The following is a 13,849-nucleotide window of genomic DNA, read 5'->3' on the forward strand; positions in this document are numbered from 1 at the left end:
AAATAATAAATTGATTGACAAGTTCTTTGTTTTTTCGCCTTGTATCTCGAATTACTCGATTCGAAAGTTGAAGTTGTTGACTGCTACCGTAACTCATTGATTAATTCATAATGTCAACTTTTATTCAAATGAAAGTCCACACATGTTCGCATAGCGGACTCACTTTTACTGTTATTTTTATGCTCGCCTTCGAAAAATGTGGTAATTTAGAGCCGAATTTGGCGCTTCGAGCGGCCAAATCCGAAGAGTCGTCTCGACGAAAAAAATAAAAATCGAAACAATCTCAAAGATACATTTTTGAAACAAGTTAGTAAAAGCCTTTATCCTGACAAAGTTTGAGAAAATCGATTTTATTTATCTTGCATATGTTCAGGCGATCCTAAGAGCAGGTCCCTCTTAAGGTTATTTAGCTTGCACTCCCACGAAGAGCTTTTGCAACGTTCAGTTAGTTGACAGTGTAATTCTATAGCTACTGCATACCGCAGAAATCGTAACATTGTCTGATTATAATTTATAATGTTGAATCGGGAGAATGTTCTTTCGCTGAAGACAGCTTGTAGCCGGTAAATGTTCTAGCAAGAACAATACTTGGCTTCACACGTCACACTAGAGCTCGTAAATACAATCGAAGTGCACTTGGAACCTACTTTGAGTGTGAAGGGGTAAAACGTATTCACTTGAACTTTACTTGGTGACCATGGAAACTTTCGTAGTTCAAAGAAGTCGAAGTACGCCGCCAAGTATGGTCTACTTGAGAACGCACTTGACCAATTAAGAAATGGAAGCCAATTAAATGAAAGCGGCGTGCAGCGTTGGTACGATTTTAAAGATGAATGACAGCTTGTACCTCAAGTAATATACTTTGCCATCAAGTGTGAAACAAGATTCTGTAAAATGCAAATTGAGATTTTAAAGTGCACTTGAGTCAAGTGCTTACTTGAAACTAACTTAGCTTCTAGTGTGAAGCCAAGTAACGTATCCTTGACAGATCAGCAAGACTGGCTTATTGTGTTTAAAAGCATGTTACAAACAAGTTAAAAAGTTTTCTATGTAATATTTCTTTCAAAATCGATTCATTCCTGCCCGAGGCATATATTAGGCATCAAAAGTTCCGCCGTCGAAATATTTTACTGCCACAACTCAACATGCACTGGCACACAAATTGTCTGTTAAGGTCTTTGTATCTTTAACTTCTTGCTTGCCTGGGACACTAATCTGTTTGGCCTGCAAATTATCTGAAAGGAAAAGCAAACAAAGAAAAAAAATGTGTATTACAGTTAAATAGCCTTCTGATTAATTACTAGATTCAATCCCAGTTAAGTTGTTTCATTGACTGAAATAGCGTCATGAAAGTTTCAAACTTTCATTGAAAAGTTTTGGATCCTTTATGTCATCATTGAATGGTCTGAAAGAGGGAAGACCACAGAAAAATGTGCTTGATTTTTTTTTATTACAGTGACATTGAAAATTTACTTGAGAAATAACAGCCGAGTAGTGAGGTTTAGAAGAATCGCGCGCCAATGAAAAAACATGAAGAATGCGCTGTTTGCATTAAATGTTGAAATCGATTTTAATTGGTAGATCTCGCAATAGTCCATTTTAAAGTTGCCTTCCAAGTAACCTGGCCTTTGAATGATAGCGAGGCTTGAGGTGACCTTGCATTGATACAAACCTCTCTCCTTTATCATGTAAATGCAAACTAGTTAGCATCAGAACAACACGATTTACACAACAAAAGCAGTGAGGTCTGTATCAAAACAAGGTCACCTCCAGCCTCACTTCCATTCAAACGCCAGGTCACTGAGAAGACAACTGTAAAATGGTCTATTTGCGTTTGGCAATTCTCTGGTGTCCATTTTTGTGTAAAATGCGCAACAGTGTCAGTTTACTCTTTTATTAGTTTTTGTGAAAATTGGTGTAAGTACTTTGAATTACAGGGTGCGTAAATTTATGGTCTATTATCTTATCGACTATAGCTAGTTATTGAAAATTGAACATTTATAACAAGGAAGAAACTTATCGAATATACTATCTCAGGAAACCAGGAAGTAGTACAAAAAATAACCATGCCAAAATTATGGTTTTCATTCAATCGTAAGTAGCAGAAAAATACTTGTTGGAAACAACAACAAAAACCATTTCTCACTGAATCTCACCTTACTTTCTAAAATCAAATGTCACGTTATCACCAATCAGCATAAAGGGTGCCCACTGTCTCACGTCAGAATAGCCATTGCACCTCATCCACTTCATGGCCTCGTGAAGAGATTCACTGGCGCTTTCACCACGCACAAGGTACTCGTAGAAACGACTCATGAACTGCTCTGTTGCACTGTCATCCAGGGCCCACAGTGCCACTAACACTGAGCGTGCACCAGATCCTAAGAATGCTCGAGCAATACCAACAACACCCTCGGCTTTAATCTGTCCACGTCCACTGTGACAACAGCTTAGTACTACCAGTTTAGCTCGCAGTTGGACTTTTGAAATGTCAGACATTGTCAATAGGTAGTGTTCTTCTTGAGGTATCATGTTAGGAATACGATGAGCTGGTGCAAGGGCAATTTCACCTCTCTCTGCATCACCGTGTGCAGCAAAATGTATCAGGCTAACTGAATTTATCACTTCGAGTACTGCATGCTTAGTTGCTTGCTGTCCTAACAGAGGCTTAACACCCAGCTTTTTTGCTACCTTCTTCGCTTCGTTTTCAGCACAAGGCAGTCTCGAAATGTACGTGAGTCGTCCTTTGAAATGTACCTCACCAACGTCAGGATTCCCCACTATCAGTGCACCAGTCTGACTGTGATAGTCTGCTGGACTGTCGTGAATGAGCTTGAGAGTTGTTAAAGAAGGAACGACGCGGATCCTGAAAGTCTCTGATAAGTACTTTCCACTTTCATCAGGTAACGCGGCAAATGGAATGTTGTACAAAGAACGATCAGGAACAATGATGATCTCAGGACCGTTAAGTAAGTCCACCACAGGAGCGATGACCAGTTTGTAACACAGAGCAAGATTCATTTTGGGTCCTTGGTTATCTTTACTTTCCTTTCCAATTCGCAGACCTTCATCCAGGCTGTCTTCCTCGCATGATTTGGACTTAGGTTGACCACAGTTTAAGGATCGGTCTTCGCAAAGTTCCTCAGGCAAAATGCTGAGACATCTGAAGCTTTCATTGACAAAAAAGTCATTCACATTGTAAGCTAATCCACTGTGGAAATTCTTTCCATCTTCTTGAACATGACTTCTTAAATGCACGACTCCACCTGCTTTAAGAATCCACAAACATGTATTGTCACAAGAATAAGAGACGTAGAGACACGTAGAATCACATTGTTTGTCCATGATCCTTTCAATACCAACCCATGTTTGAGAATGTGCCGAGATTTGATTCTTAATCGAGTACCGTGCTGACATTAGGTCTGCCAGGGCTCTGGCCCGCCCAAGCTCTGAAACATAGAGAGCTTCATAAGGATATCCGGCAGAACAAAACAGTGCACTGAGCATCCAATAGAGGAAAGCATTCGTATCTGTAAACGATATCTTAAATTGATCGTTTCCTCGGAGAAATCCGCGCAAATCTTCGCATTTTTGAACGGCTGATAAGAGATACGTCAAGGCCTCCTGATTTTTTTCATGTAATAATTTAATCCAAGCAAGCTTGCTGAACGAAGAAAACTGTTTTTCAACGTCTCCAATCTCTTCGCTAATTGAAAGTCCCTTCTTGTAGTATTCTTCCGCCTTATCACATTCACGACGAAATTGAAACACAGTTCCAAGGTTCAGGTAATCTAATGCTTCTCCTTTCCTGTCGCAAACATCTTTTCTGATAGCAAGCGCTTCTTCGTGATAGTCCTTGGCCTTATCGATGTCACCGAGACGTAGAAACAGAACTCCTAAATTTCCATACAATGAGGCTTCTCCTCGTCTGTCTCCAATCTGTTTCCTGATCGCAAGTGCTATTTGGAGATATTCATTTGCGTCGGCATATTTACCAAGAATCTGAAACAGACTTCCTAGATTTTCGTAACATGCGGCTTCGCCATTTCTGAAACCAATTTCTTTATTGATCGCTAGTGCTTTTTCGTAATATTCTCTAGCCTTGTCATATTCTCCAACTGATTCAAGCACAATTCCAAGGTTTCCCAAACACGAGGCTTCCCCCCTCTTGTCAAAAAGTTCTTTATGCATCGCCAGGGCTTTTTCGTAATATTCTCTAGCTTTCTCATAGTCACCAACGGATTGAAGCGTATTTCCAAGGTCTGCCCAACACGAGGCTTCTATTTTTCTGTCACCAACTTCATTGTTGATTGTAAGTGCTTTCTCAATATATTCTATAGCTTTCCCATATTTCCCGACAGATTGGAACACAATTCCAAGTTTTCCGTAACTGCAAGCTTCCTCATGTTTGTCACCAATTTCTTTGCTGATCGCCAGTAATTTCTCAAAACTTTCTCTAGCCTTCCCACATTCTCCAACTGATTGATACACAATTCCGAGGTTGTCGTAACAAAAAGCTTCTCCATTTTTGTCACCAATTTCTTTGTTGATCACAATTGCTTTCTCGAAGTATTTTGCAGCCTTATCGAATTCATTAGAAGATTTAAACACAACACCAAGGTTTATATAAGCGGAGGCTTTTCCTTGTTTCGAAGTTGTTTCTTCGCTTATCAAAAGTGCTTTCTCGAGATATTCTTTAGCCTGAACGCAATCATTAAGAGAAAGAAACACAGTTCCAAGGTTTTTGTAACAAAAGGCTTGCCCATCTCTGTCACCAATTTCTTTTTTGATCGCAAGTGCTCTGTTAAGATATTTCTTGGCTTTATCGTATTCACCAACTGATGCATACACACTTCCCAGGTTTGCGTGACAGGAAGCTTCAGCATCCCTGTCACAAATTTCTTTGTTGATCGCAAGTGCTTTCTCGAGATGTTCTCTAGCCTTTTCATATTCGCCAATATTTTGACAAACACTACCAAGGTTTCCGTAACACGTGGCTTCAGCCTTTTTGTCGTTAATTTCTTTACTGATAAGAAGCGCTTTCTCGAGAAATTCTTTTGCCTCTACGCATTTCCTTTGACAGATGTACATTGTCGCTAGTTTTATGCTTAGCCAACATTCGTTACGTTTTGTTCCACACTCGCGTTGAAGGAAGATGAGTTTTCTGGCATATTTTATAGCATTCGCGTAATCATTGATAAGACGATACGCATTCATCAATTGATAATATGACCCAATGGAGAATACTTTTGCTTTTTTCTCGTGTTTTATGACTGCTTTGGTTTTCAGGATGAACAGGCATTCTTTGCACAGCTCGATGGCCTTTAGTACTCGATAGGTGTTGAGAAGGAAGTTGGCAACACAGACGCCGATAACGATGACTTGCCGAACTTCGTCTATGTTGTCCATCTAATTGAGAAAAAAAAATGTATGTAGTTTTATCATTAATATGTATTATTTTTATCACCTCGATAGGTACATTGTGGCATTGTCAGTGACAAAAGCAAGATAAGTTCTTCTTCTAGGTTTGTTAACTGCTTTATTGCTCACAAAGTTACTGAGTGCTGGGAAATGTAACATTTTGTATTGATCGTACTGAAAAAACATAGTCTTCGGGGTCAAGCCATATTCACTGCGTTACTTGGATCAGCCTAACAAATTACCTGGCTTAGCACTCTATCAATACGTGCTTTGCCTCTAGTTCAAGTTTAGGCACTGACAACCTTTACACGAAAGAGGCTTAATTCTAATTAAAGGCGAAAAGCTTGAAATCAGCAAGCGATTCACCGGAAGATCATAAAAATAGGCTTGGTAATTCATTAATGCATGTCTCTTTACATTTGGGTCTTGTCTTTTACTTTATACAACGAACATGTTCTAATATTTTGAGCTTAGCTTCCCTTCGACAAAATCATTTTTTACTCTAACTTATTCTAGACAGTCGCAAAGCTGTTAACAAGTAAAATTCTGTTTCATTTGAATTCCACAACGAATATAACTTTCACAACGCATTTATTTCGGATCTCCCCGTAAACCTTTAGGTTTCGTCTGTCGCAATATTACGGAATACAGACCAGTTTTGCGGAGATTATGTGAATATTTCGGAAGAAATTCTGCCTGGCTAGTTTTTCCTTGCGGTTCATTCAACTTACGTTGCGAACAATGCGCAACAATTTTTGTCTTTGACCCCTCTCCCCTTCCCTCAGAATCATGAGCGGACGTGTGTGGGCCGATGTCAGAACCAAAATTTTCGAGGTCGATGGGTTTACCCAATTTCCGTAGGCATGGGGCTCCGCTCGCGCGCGCCGAAGCGGCAGCTCCACCATAAACAAATACCCAGCTCTTTTATAGCAAGGTTACGTCACGGCGTCGCTTTACACTCTTCTGCAACAAAACAGACTTTATCCTACTTTGTAAAAACGTTTTAGTCATGCATGCTTCAGAAGTGATTTCCTGAGTTTGACAATTTCAACAATTCTAAAAAATTCCTTTACCGGCTTGATTTTAGACCAGGCTCACGTAAAACGTAAATCCATCACAGTAGCATCTCAATTTCAAAGCTTGTAGATATGGCGCGTTCCGCTCTTGTTGGCTTATAAATAAAAGAAATAAAAAAATTGCGGAAAATTAGACAGACGAATTGTCAGCAAAACACCACCACCACCTTGTGACGGCCTTAGCTGTGAGACGTCCGCTCGACAAGTAGTTCTAGCAGTTTTAAGCGCCTAATATTTCCCTCCTCTTCCAAAGAAAATCAATGTCAGACAAAAAGATTTCCTCTGACTACTTAAGATTAGAAAATTGGGTTTAACTTGTTGCACTTACCGTCCAAGTTCAAGTCAGAATAAAATCCACAACAATCTTGATCAGCTTCAAGAGTAATCTCCGTTTTATAAGTAGTCGAAATCGAAATACAGTGGAACCTCGATTTAACGAACCTCTATATAGCGAAGACCTCGATATAACGAACAATATTCTTCGCCCCAGTAATAGTAAAATGTATGATAAAGTACCTCGATATAACGAAACCTCGTTATAGCGAACAAATTTTGTCAGTCCCTTGGCCCTTCGTTATATCGAAGTTCCACTGTAAAATCTAAACAAATCATCGTCAGCTGATCAGGGATCTTGCCTTCGATGGGCAATGACGCAAACAATTGTCATTTTTTAAAACCATGAAATAATCTTTCATTTTCGACTGAAATCTTTCCAATACTCGTTGAAAGTCAGAGAGAGTCACGGCGGTCATCTTACGCGTATAGTTTCTCCCATCACTGAATTCATGTGTCTAAGCCGAGTTTGAGCAGACATTTAGCACAGTGTGATAAATGCATATTACCATATTTGTCATTGCTGCACTAGCACCAAGTCTCACTTTCTACTGTGTTGCAGTTTTCAATTATAATTCAAATGAAGAAATACAATGTACGCACCTTCTCAAATTACAGTGATGACCCAATATATTATCAATAAATATTATTCATTAATCTTTTATTCTTCATTTGACAGGCAGATGAAATCAATGAAGCAACTTACAGGGTTCCACTCAATGTCAAGTTTAGGGACGGACCATTTTTTTTTTTTTTTTTTTTTTTTGGGGGGGGGGGGGATATCAAAATTTTTTAAAGAGAGACAATTTTTTCCAGTGTCGTTTTCTGTGCAAACAACTTTTTTCCGGCTGCATCTTCCTGCAGACAGTGTTTTTGATGCCTGCAAACAATTTATTTGGGCTTTTTTGCTTTGGCAGACAATTTTTATTCAGGATTTTTGATCCCCCTCAAAAAAATATTGGTTCGTCCCTTATCGTGCAAGAATATTGTTTTATCTCCGTGAAATAACAAAAACGTTTTTATTTCATTGGACAATATCACGTATGTCACAGCCTAGCTAGTTGTATACTTACTACGTAATTATCGGATTCTTCTTCCCCTATATAAAAACTGAAATATTCAGGAAGTTGAGTCCGATCTGTCACGTTATTGTCAGAAGTTATTTGAAGCGAATCACGAGCTGAGAAGGTTCGCCATTTATATATTCTTATTAATTGAGTCAGTAATACTGAAATAAATAAATAATGAAGCCCAATTTACTTAGAAAATATAATTTCTTGGGCCCCAACGTGAGTCAAACGCATGACCTCCTAGGGCAAGGTCGTAAAATAGGTATTGAATAGGTATATTTATTGAACAACAACCAATAACACACGTCAGGATTTTCGTTTCTCTTTTTCACACTGAGCACACCGACAGCAGTAGACAGGGGTGGAGAGATGATAAGGTTATTAATACTAATGAATAAAATTCCCATATTAATGAGCGATTTCGGTATTGTGTGAGAACCTTTCTATGAATGATTACGAAGGGAGCTGACCATAACAACTTTATAGCTCTTGGAGCTTAAAACTGCGCTGTTGAATTTAAACTGTGCTTTGGCTCATGATAATAAAATATAAACTGCTTTTCGCTCACAAAAAGGATAGAACGTGATTTCCTAGAGTAGCAATACCAGTCCTTGTCGATTTACTGATGACTGTAGACACTAAATCACTTGCTCAATTTTGTCCAACAACTGACAATGACAACTACACACAAACTAGCTTGTCGTTGAGGAGAGACACCTTGGTTGTGGCTGGCTCAGTGACCATCTAAATTCTGGGTGGTAAAAAAAAACTGTTGAGTGCGAAGGCTAACAGAGTGTTTTGATTGTTGCTGTGATAAATCTTTCTGTACGAGTTTTAATCTTCGGACAAGCTAAAAACTACCTGCTTTATTGGGGGTCGAAGTCGCATTTGCTGATGAAGAATGCTACATTATTTTTGGATTTTTCCTTGCTTTAATTTGATGAATTGTTAAAACGGGGTTGAAGGACGGACGGTATTTTAAAACAGTATCTGAATGGAATTGTTCTGACCTCATAAAAGGTCAGTTTAAGTTGAATACAGTAAACACCCACATATAACAAGCTAAAATTTTAGGCTGAACAGGTTCTTATATTAAACGAAAAATACCAAAATTACAGTCAGGAGTTGACATTAATACTCTTTATAAATTCTGACGCTGACTTATTTGACTTATTTGAGTACATTATGAGCGTTGTTTACGCTCAAATAAGTCAGCGTCGGAATTTATAAAGAGTATTAGGTTCTTATATTTTAGGTTGTTTTTCACAATTCAGGCTGATTAGGTTCTTAATAGGTTCTCATTTTTCAGAGGTTGTCATAGTGTTACCATTGACAGAAATATTGCACTACTAATACATAATGGTTTACAGCAAGGCGCCCAAAAGTGTGACCACTTTTAATTTATTCACATTCTTTCGTGCAGATTTAATCCAATCAAAAGCCGTGGATAGCTTGCAGTTGACTTCTGATTGGATTAAATCTGCACGAAAGAATGTGAATAAATTAAAAGTGGTCACACTTTTGGGCGCCTTGCTGTAACAGTTGTATTTTAAACAACAAAAAATCAAAAGAAAACATATACACAATAACTTTGTGTCAAAAGTTTCTCACACAATTAAAATCCAGAATTTTGACCATCAAAATTGGAGTGATTTTTTTTTGTATAAGAACCTATTTTTCTTTGCCAGGCTGAACAGGTTCTTACAATTTTGGGTATAATTTTAAATTCCAAATTTCAGCCTGTAGGTTCTTATTTGCGAGTTTTTACTGTAGTAGAAGCAAAGTCAATACCAGTAAATCAAAAGAAAATATACAAATTACTGGGGTTTTTTGCGCTGAATTCAAAACCCAGGGAATATCGCTGGATATTCTGTCCTGGAGGTGCACTACATGGCAAATTATGACCAGTGATGCAGCTGAGAGTGACAAGAGACATCTTGAAATCCATACTTGTCTAATGAAGATGAGTTATGAACAATGTCACGACCATGGGAAAAAGAAAAATTCTGAGTCCCTGACGGGTATCGAACCCATGGTCTCCCAGATACCGGTTGGACGCTCTTACAAACTGAGCTTAGTAACGAGAGACTCGTGGTGAGCTGGGCCATTAAATAGGTTGATATGTGACATGCATCCTGCATCTGGGAGGCCATGGGTTTGATTCCCATTGGGGACTCAGAATTTTTCTTTGTCCCATGCTTGTGTCATTGTTGAAAAATTCATCTTCATCATTTATCAACGAGCTTAAATTTACCATCTTTATTTACTCCATACTTGTCTGTTGTGATACAGGACCCTTTTGTGAGGGGATTTTAAATAAATCTAATTCTGGTGCTTTAGTTCTTCCATAAACTTCATCCCCTGATCAGGAGGAAGGTCATAAAAAATCCTAGTTTTATCCTGGACTTTGTTCCGCAAGGTTACTAAGTCTTTTATATTTGGCTTGTCATAGGTTTTAGACCAAATTGTTAAGGTGTATTGATCTGAGAGGCTGAGAAGCCATAAGATCTGTTCCAATGAGTTGCCTACCATATTAGCCCTGATCGGTAAGGTGATTGGCTGTGATACATCTAAAAGCAAATCTCTCATTGGTTCAACAAAGCGCCACTCATAACGATCCTTCTCCATGGAAATATGCTTTCCAGTTGTCCATCCAACTGAAAGGACAGCTGAAGGAAAATATTTAGCACAAAGGGAAAGAAAAATGTGTGGATCGATAGCATCACCATGGGACGTTTCTTTTTGGCATGGACCAGGCAAAACATCAGTATTGAGCCATATTGGATTATTTACTTCTCGATCTGTTGTCATATCCAAAAGAATTTTCAGTGAAGGTTCAACAGCAGATGTACTTTTGAAATCCAGCTTGATGCCTTTACTTGAGCCAATAGTTTCTTTTAGAAACTGCTCTAGTGAGAGATCGCTGTCTGTTTCAGGTGGGTGAGCCATAATTGGCATTCCATCTGCAGGGCGCAGCAAAACATCTGCCTCCAGCATCATAGCCTCTCCAGACAAAGCTTCCTGAAGCTTTGCACGACTGTTGACGGCATGAGCCCAGCTCACCTCCAAAGCATCATCAAGATGGAAAAACTTAAGTACATCCACTGGTGCATGCTGCTGATTGGTTCTCATTGTTTTCTCCATCACTCCTGACTCAAAGAACCTTGTTCCAACAACCTTGATGAAGTATAATCAAAGCATTTTTTTATTTATTAAAAAGACAATAATCCAAAGCCAGATGCTGACTTTCAGGGGAACATGGTGGGGTGGAATTTTGTTTTTGGTCTACGAATAACATCAGCCTCACAGAACATCCCCCAGCCCACCCCCCTCCATACATACACACTGACTGCTCCCCTAGATCTCCACTGTACACCATTCAGTTGACTTAAGACTTGTTTACATGGAAGGAGGGTGCCCCGGCTAACCAAGGTACCCTGGGCAAGCCAACTTTTCATACCTTTCTTTAGAAGACGCATTGAAGCGTTTACATGCTAGACAGGGCAGGGCTGTCACTAATTTTTCAAGTAGGTGGGGGAATGAAAAATGTAGCCGGGGGACAAGATTTTTCTGTTGTAGGTTGTTGAGGGGGGGAGTAGGGTTTAGGAAACAAAAAAAATTGTTCCTAATACGAATTTGTTTTTATGCAATTTTAACGCCATGGTAACTTACAACTTTCTCTAAAGTTCTCTACACCATTCGACAAGAATCTGACAAGTTTTTGAAAGTTATCGTTTATTATGGGATTTGAAACAGCCTGACTTGTGACTAATGCGTGACAGAAAAGAGAAGTTGAGGAAGACTGGGAATGAGTGAAAGTAACTCGTGACCAAGACCATAAAACATGGCGTCGGGAACATGTTAGGAACGCCAAACTGGTTTGTTTTTGTTTGTTTTTTCTTGAACCAAAGCCATTGCTTTGAGAAATTCAAACAACAAAACTTTCTGCACTTATGTAGAATACTCAGACAAGCCAATGTTTTGTCATACAAAGTACGTGTAATAATGCATACGAGCCCTGTAGGACAAATCTGTGTTTATTGACATGTAGCTGATTAAACAGCATTGAAACAGGCAAGAGGAGAACACACATAATGTTGCAAGTTTACAGTTAACTGATCGCCGATTTTATTTGTGTGGAAAGTGTTCATAGTTCAACTATGGAAAGTCCATGTGTGACTATTACTGGGCCACATGCGTCTTGTGCAATCTCCTTCATGCATCATCCAGGTCACTTGTCGATTCGAAAGAGAAATGCTGAAGCCCAAACTGTTGTTTCTTCAGTTAAACATAATCTTACCTTAAAGCACAGCCAGAAGATAAGAAGGGATCCAGTTTTATTCGTTTATCCACTTTTGCCCTCCGTTTTTTCAATGACGTTTTCACATGGAGCCGGAATCTCCGACAACAAGATAATCCGAATGAAACTAGACTGAAACTTTAGTAACACGTAAAATCACACACTTTCAAAGAAAGATTGTTCAATTACGCGTTTTCAATCACAGCCTCACATGAAATGTCAATCGCTCTCTTTAAAAGGTGAAAAATAATTTGAATTAATAAACTATTGGTTTGTTTTTTATTCACAATTCTGTTATTTTATGTATTTTTCACTTTCCATGTTTTAGTTTTGTATCAAAGTAGCCGGGGCTCAAACATGTTGTAGCCGGGGAAAATTCCCGGCCCCCGGCCCTTAGTGACAGCCCTGCAGGGTAACTCGCCTTGCTTCCCGGGGCACCCTGTCTACTTGCCCGGGGCATCTGTTTAGACAGGCTATCTTTTTGCCATGTAAACAGTTATGCCAGTTCTATCCTGGCTTCCCAGGATAAGTCTTCATGCGTGTTCCTAAATTAAATTTGAAGTTAATGGCATAAAATGTATGTATAAATTCTGAACCCAAATTTAAAAAAATCTGCCCTAAAGTCCAAACCCTTACCCAAGGTCACCCTTTCATATACCTTTGATAGAAAATGGCACCCCTTTCACATACCTACAGAAGGGAAAATGCATCTCTTTTCTTAAGTTTTCACTTAAATGAGGGTCGTACAGGGGTATTCTCGTGATGCGTGATTAGCTGATTTAATTTTCCGTGAAACGTGAATTTAACAAATTATTCTTCGTGATCCGTGATCCAAAGGTTTTTCGTGACCCGTGAAGAACTTCAGTTAATAACCGATATTCGTGATTTAACCACTTTATTCCACATGATTTTGAGTCGCGAGACCTCCGGAAGATTTATGAAGAGTGAAAACACCAAATGTGACCTCCGTACAATTATCGCAGTCTTGTAAGGCAGCAGCAACTAGCAGCGAATGATAAATAGACACAATATTCAGCCTTTCTTTTGCTCGATTTTGTTCTCTTCAAACACTCTTCCCTTGCAACTTTTCTTTACGTAAGAGCAGGATAAAAGAGAATGTTACTCGCTTATTTTCGTGATTCGGGAAAATGAAATTTTGATCTCTGTGATCCGTGATTCATTATTTTTTCTACCCGTGAACCGTGCCAGAGACCCCCCCCCCCCCCCCCCCCCCTGTACGACCCTCTTAAATGAATGAACGGTTTGGTGCCTACCCTTTTGTATACTCCAACCTCATGAAATCTCTACCCTTTTATATATCTACGTCAACCTGAAAAAGGTACCACTGCCCCCTCGTATAGCCCACTATAGAAAGTACACCCCCGCCCCGTCAACATTGTAGTTCTCTTTGGCTATTAGACTGCTTTATACTGTTAAGCTTATTATTGAAAATTTTATAAATAGTTATTTGGTCAATATTCCCATAATACCTCAGTGATTTCCCAAATAAATTATACTTTACCTTATCTTCAGGGATTTGGAATAAGCTCAGGGCGAACCCAGCCAATAAAAAGACAAATGTTAATGCCACAACAGCGATTAAAATTTTGCCCTTCATCATCGGGAATCATCGGCGGCCATATTGTTAG

General features: G+C 39.1%; 2 protein-coding genes across 2 annotated transcripts; both read right to left on the bottom strand.

The window, feature by feature from the left end:
* Positions 1 to 366: 366 nt before the first annotated feature.
* LOC144637461 (uncharacterized) lies at positions 367 to 5,409 on the bottom strand. The gene is made up of 2 exons (XM_078496520.1): positions 2,157 to 5,409; positions 367 to 1,235 (listed from the first exon to the last, which is right to left on the bottom strand). The coding sequence occupies exon 1, from the start codon at positions 5,407 to 5,409 to the stop codon at positions 2,158 to 2,160; it is 3,252 nt and encodes a 1,083-aa protein (XP_078352646.1). The 3' UTR covers positions 367 to 1,235; position 2,157.
* Positions 5,410 to 9,738: 4,329 nt separating this feature from the next.
* On the bottom strand, positions 9,739 to 13,836 carry LOC144637484 (protein FAM151B-like). Its single transcript, XM_078496548.1, has 2 exons — positions 13,723 to 13,836; positions 9,739 to 11,077 (listed from the first exon to the last, which is right to left on the bottom strand). The coding sequence occupies exons 1-2, from the start codon at positions 13,819 to 13,821 to the stop codon at positions 10,223 to 10,225; spliced, it is 954 nt and encodes a 317-aa protein (XP_078352674.1). The 5' UTR covers positions 13,822 to 13,836; the 3' UTR covers positions 9,739 to 10,222.
* Positions 13,837 to 13,849: the final 13 nt, after the last annotated feature.

This window comes from Oculina patagonica, chromosome 14 (genome assembly GCF_052425735.1).
Source record: "Oculina patagonica isolate OP01 chromosome 14, crgOcupat, whole genome shotgun sequence".
Taxonomy (NCBI): Eukaryota; Metazoa; Cnidaria; class Anthozoa; order Scleractinia; family Oculinidae; genus Oculina; species Oculina patagonica.

Excerpts from the sequence above, each read along its gene's own strand:
- LOC144637484 (XM_078496548.1), bottom strand. The coding sequence starts at position 13,821 with ATGATGAAGGGCAAAATTTTAATCGCTGTTGTGGCATTAACATTTGTC. Across the intron at positions 11,078-13,722 it reads TCCAAATCCCTGAAGATAAG|GTTGTTGGAACAAGGTTCTT; the intron begins GTAAAGTATAAT and ends TACTTCATCAAG.
- LOC144637461 (XM_078496520.1), bottom strand. The coding sequence starts at position 5,409 with ATGGACAACATAGACGAAGTTCGGCAAGTCATCGTTATCGGCGTCTGT.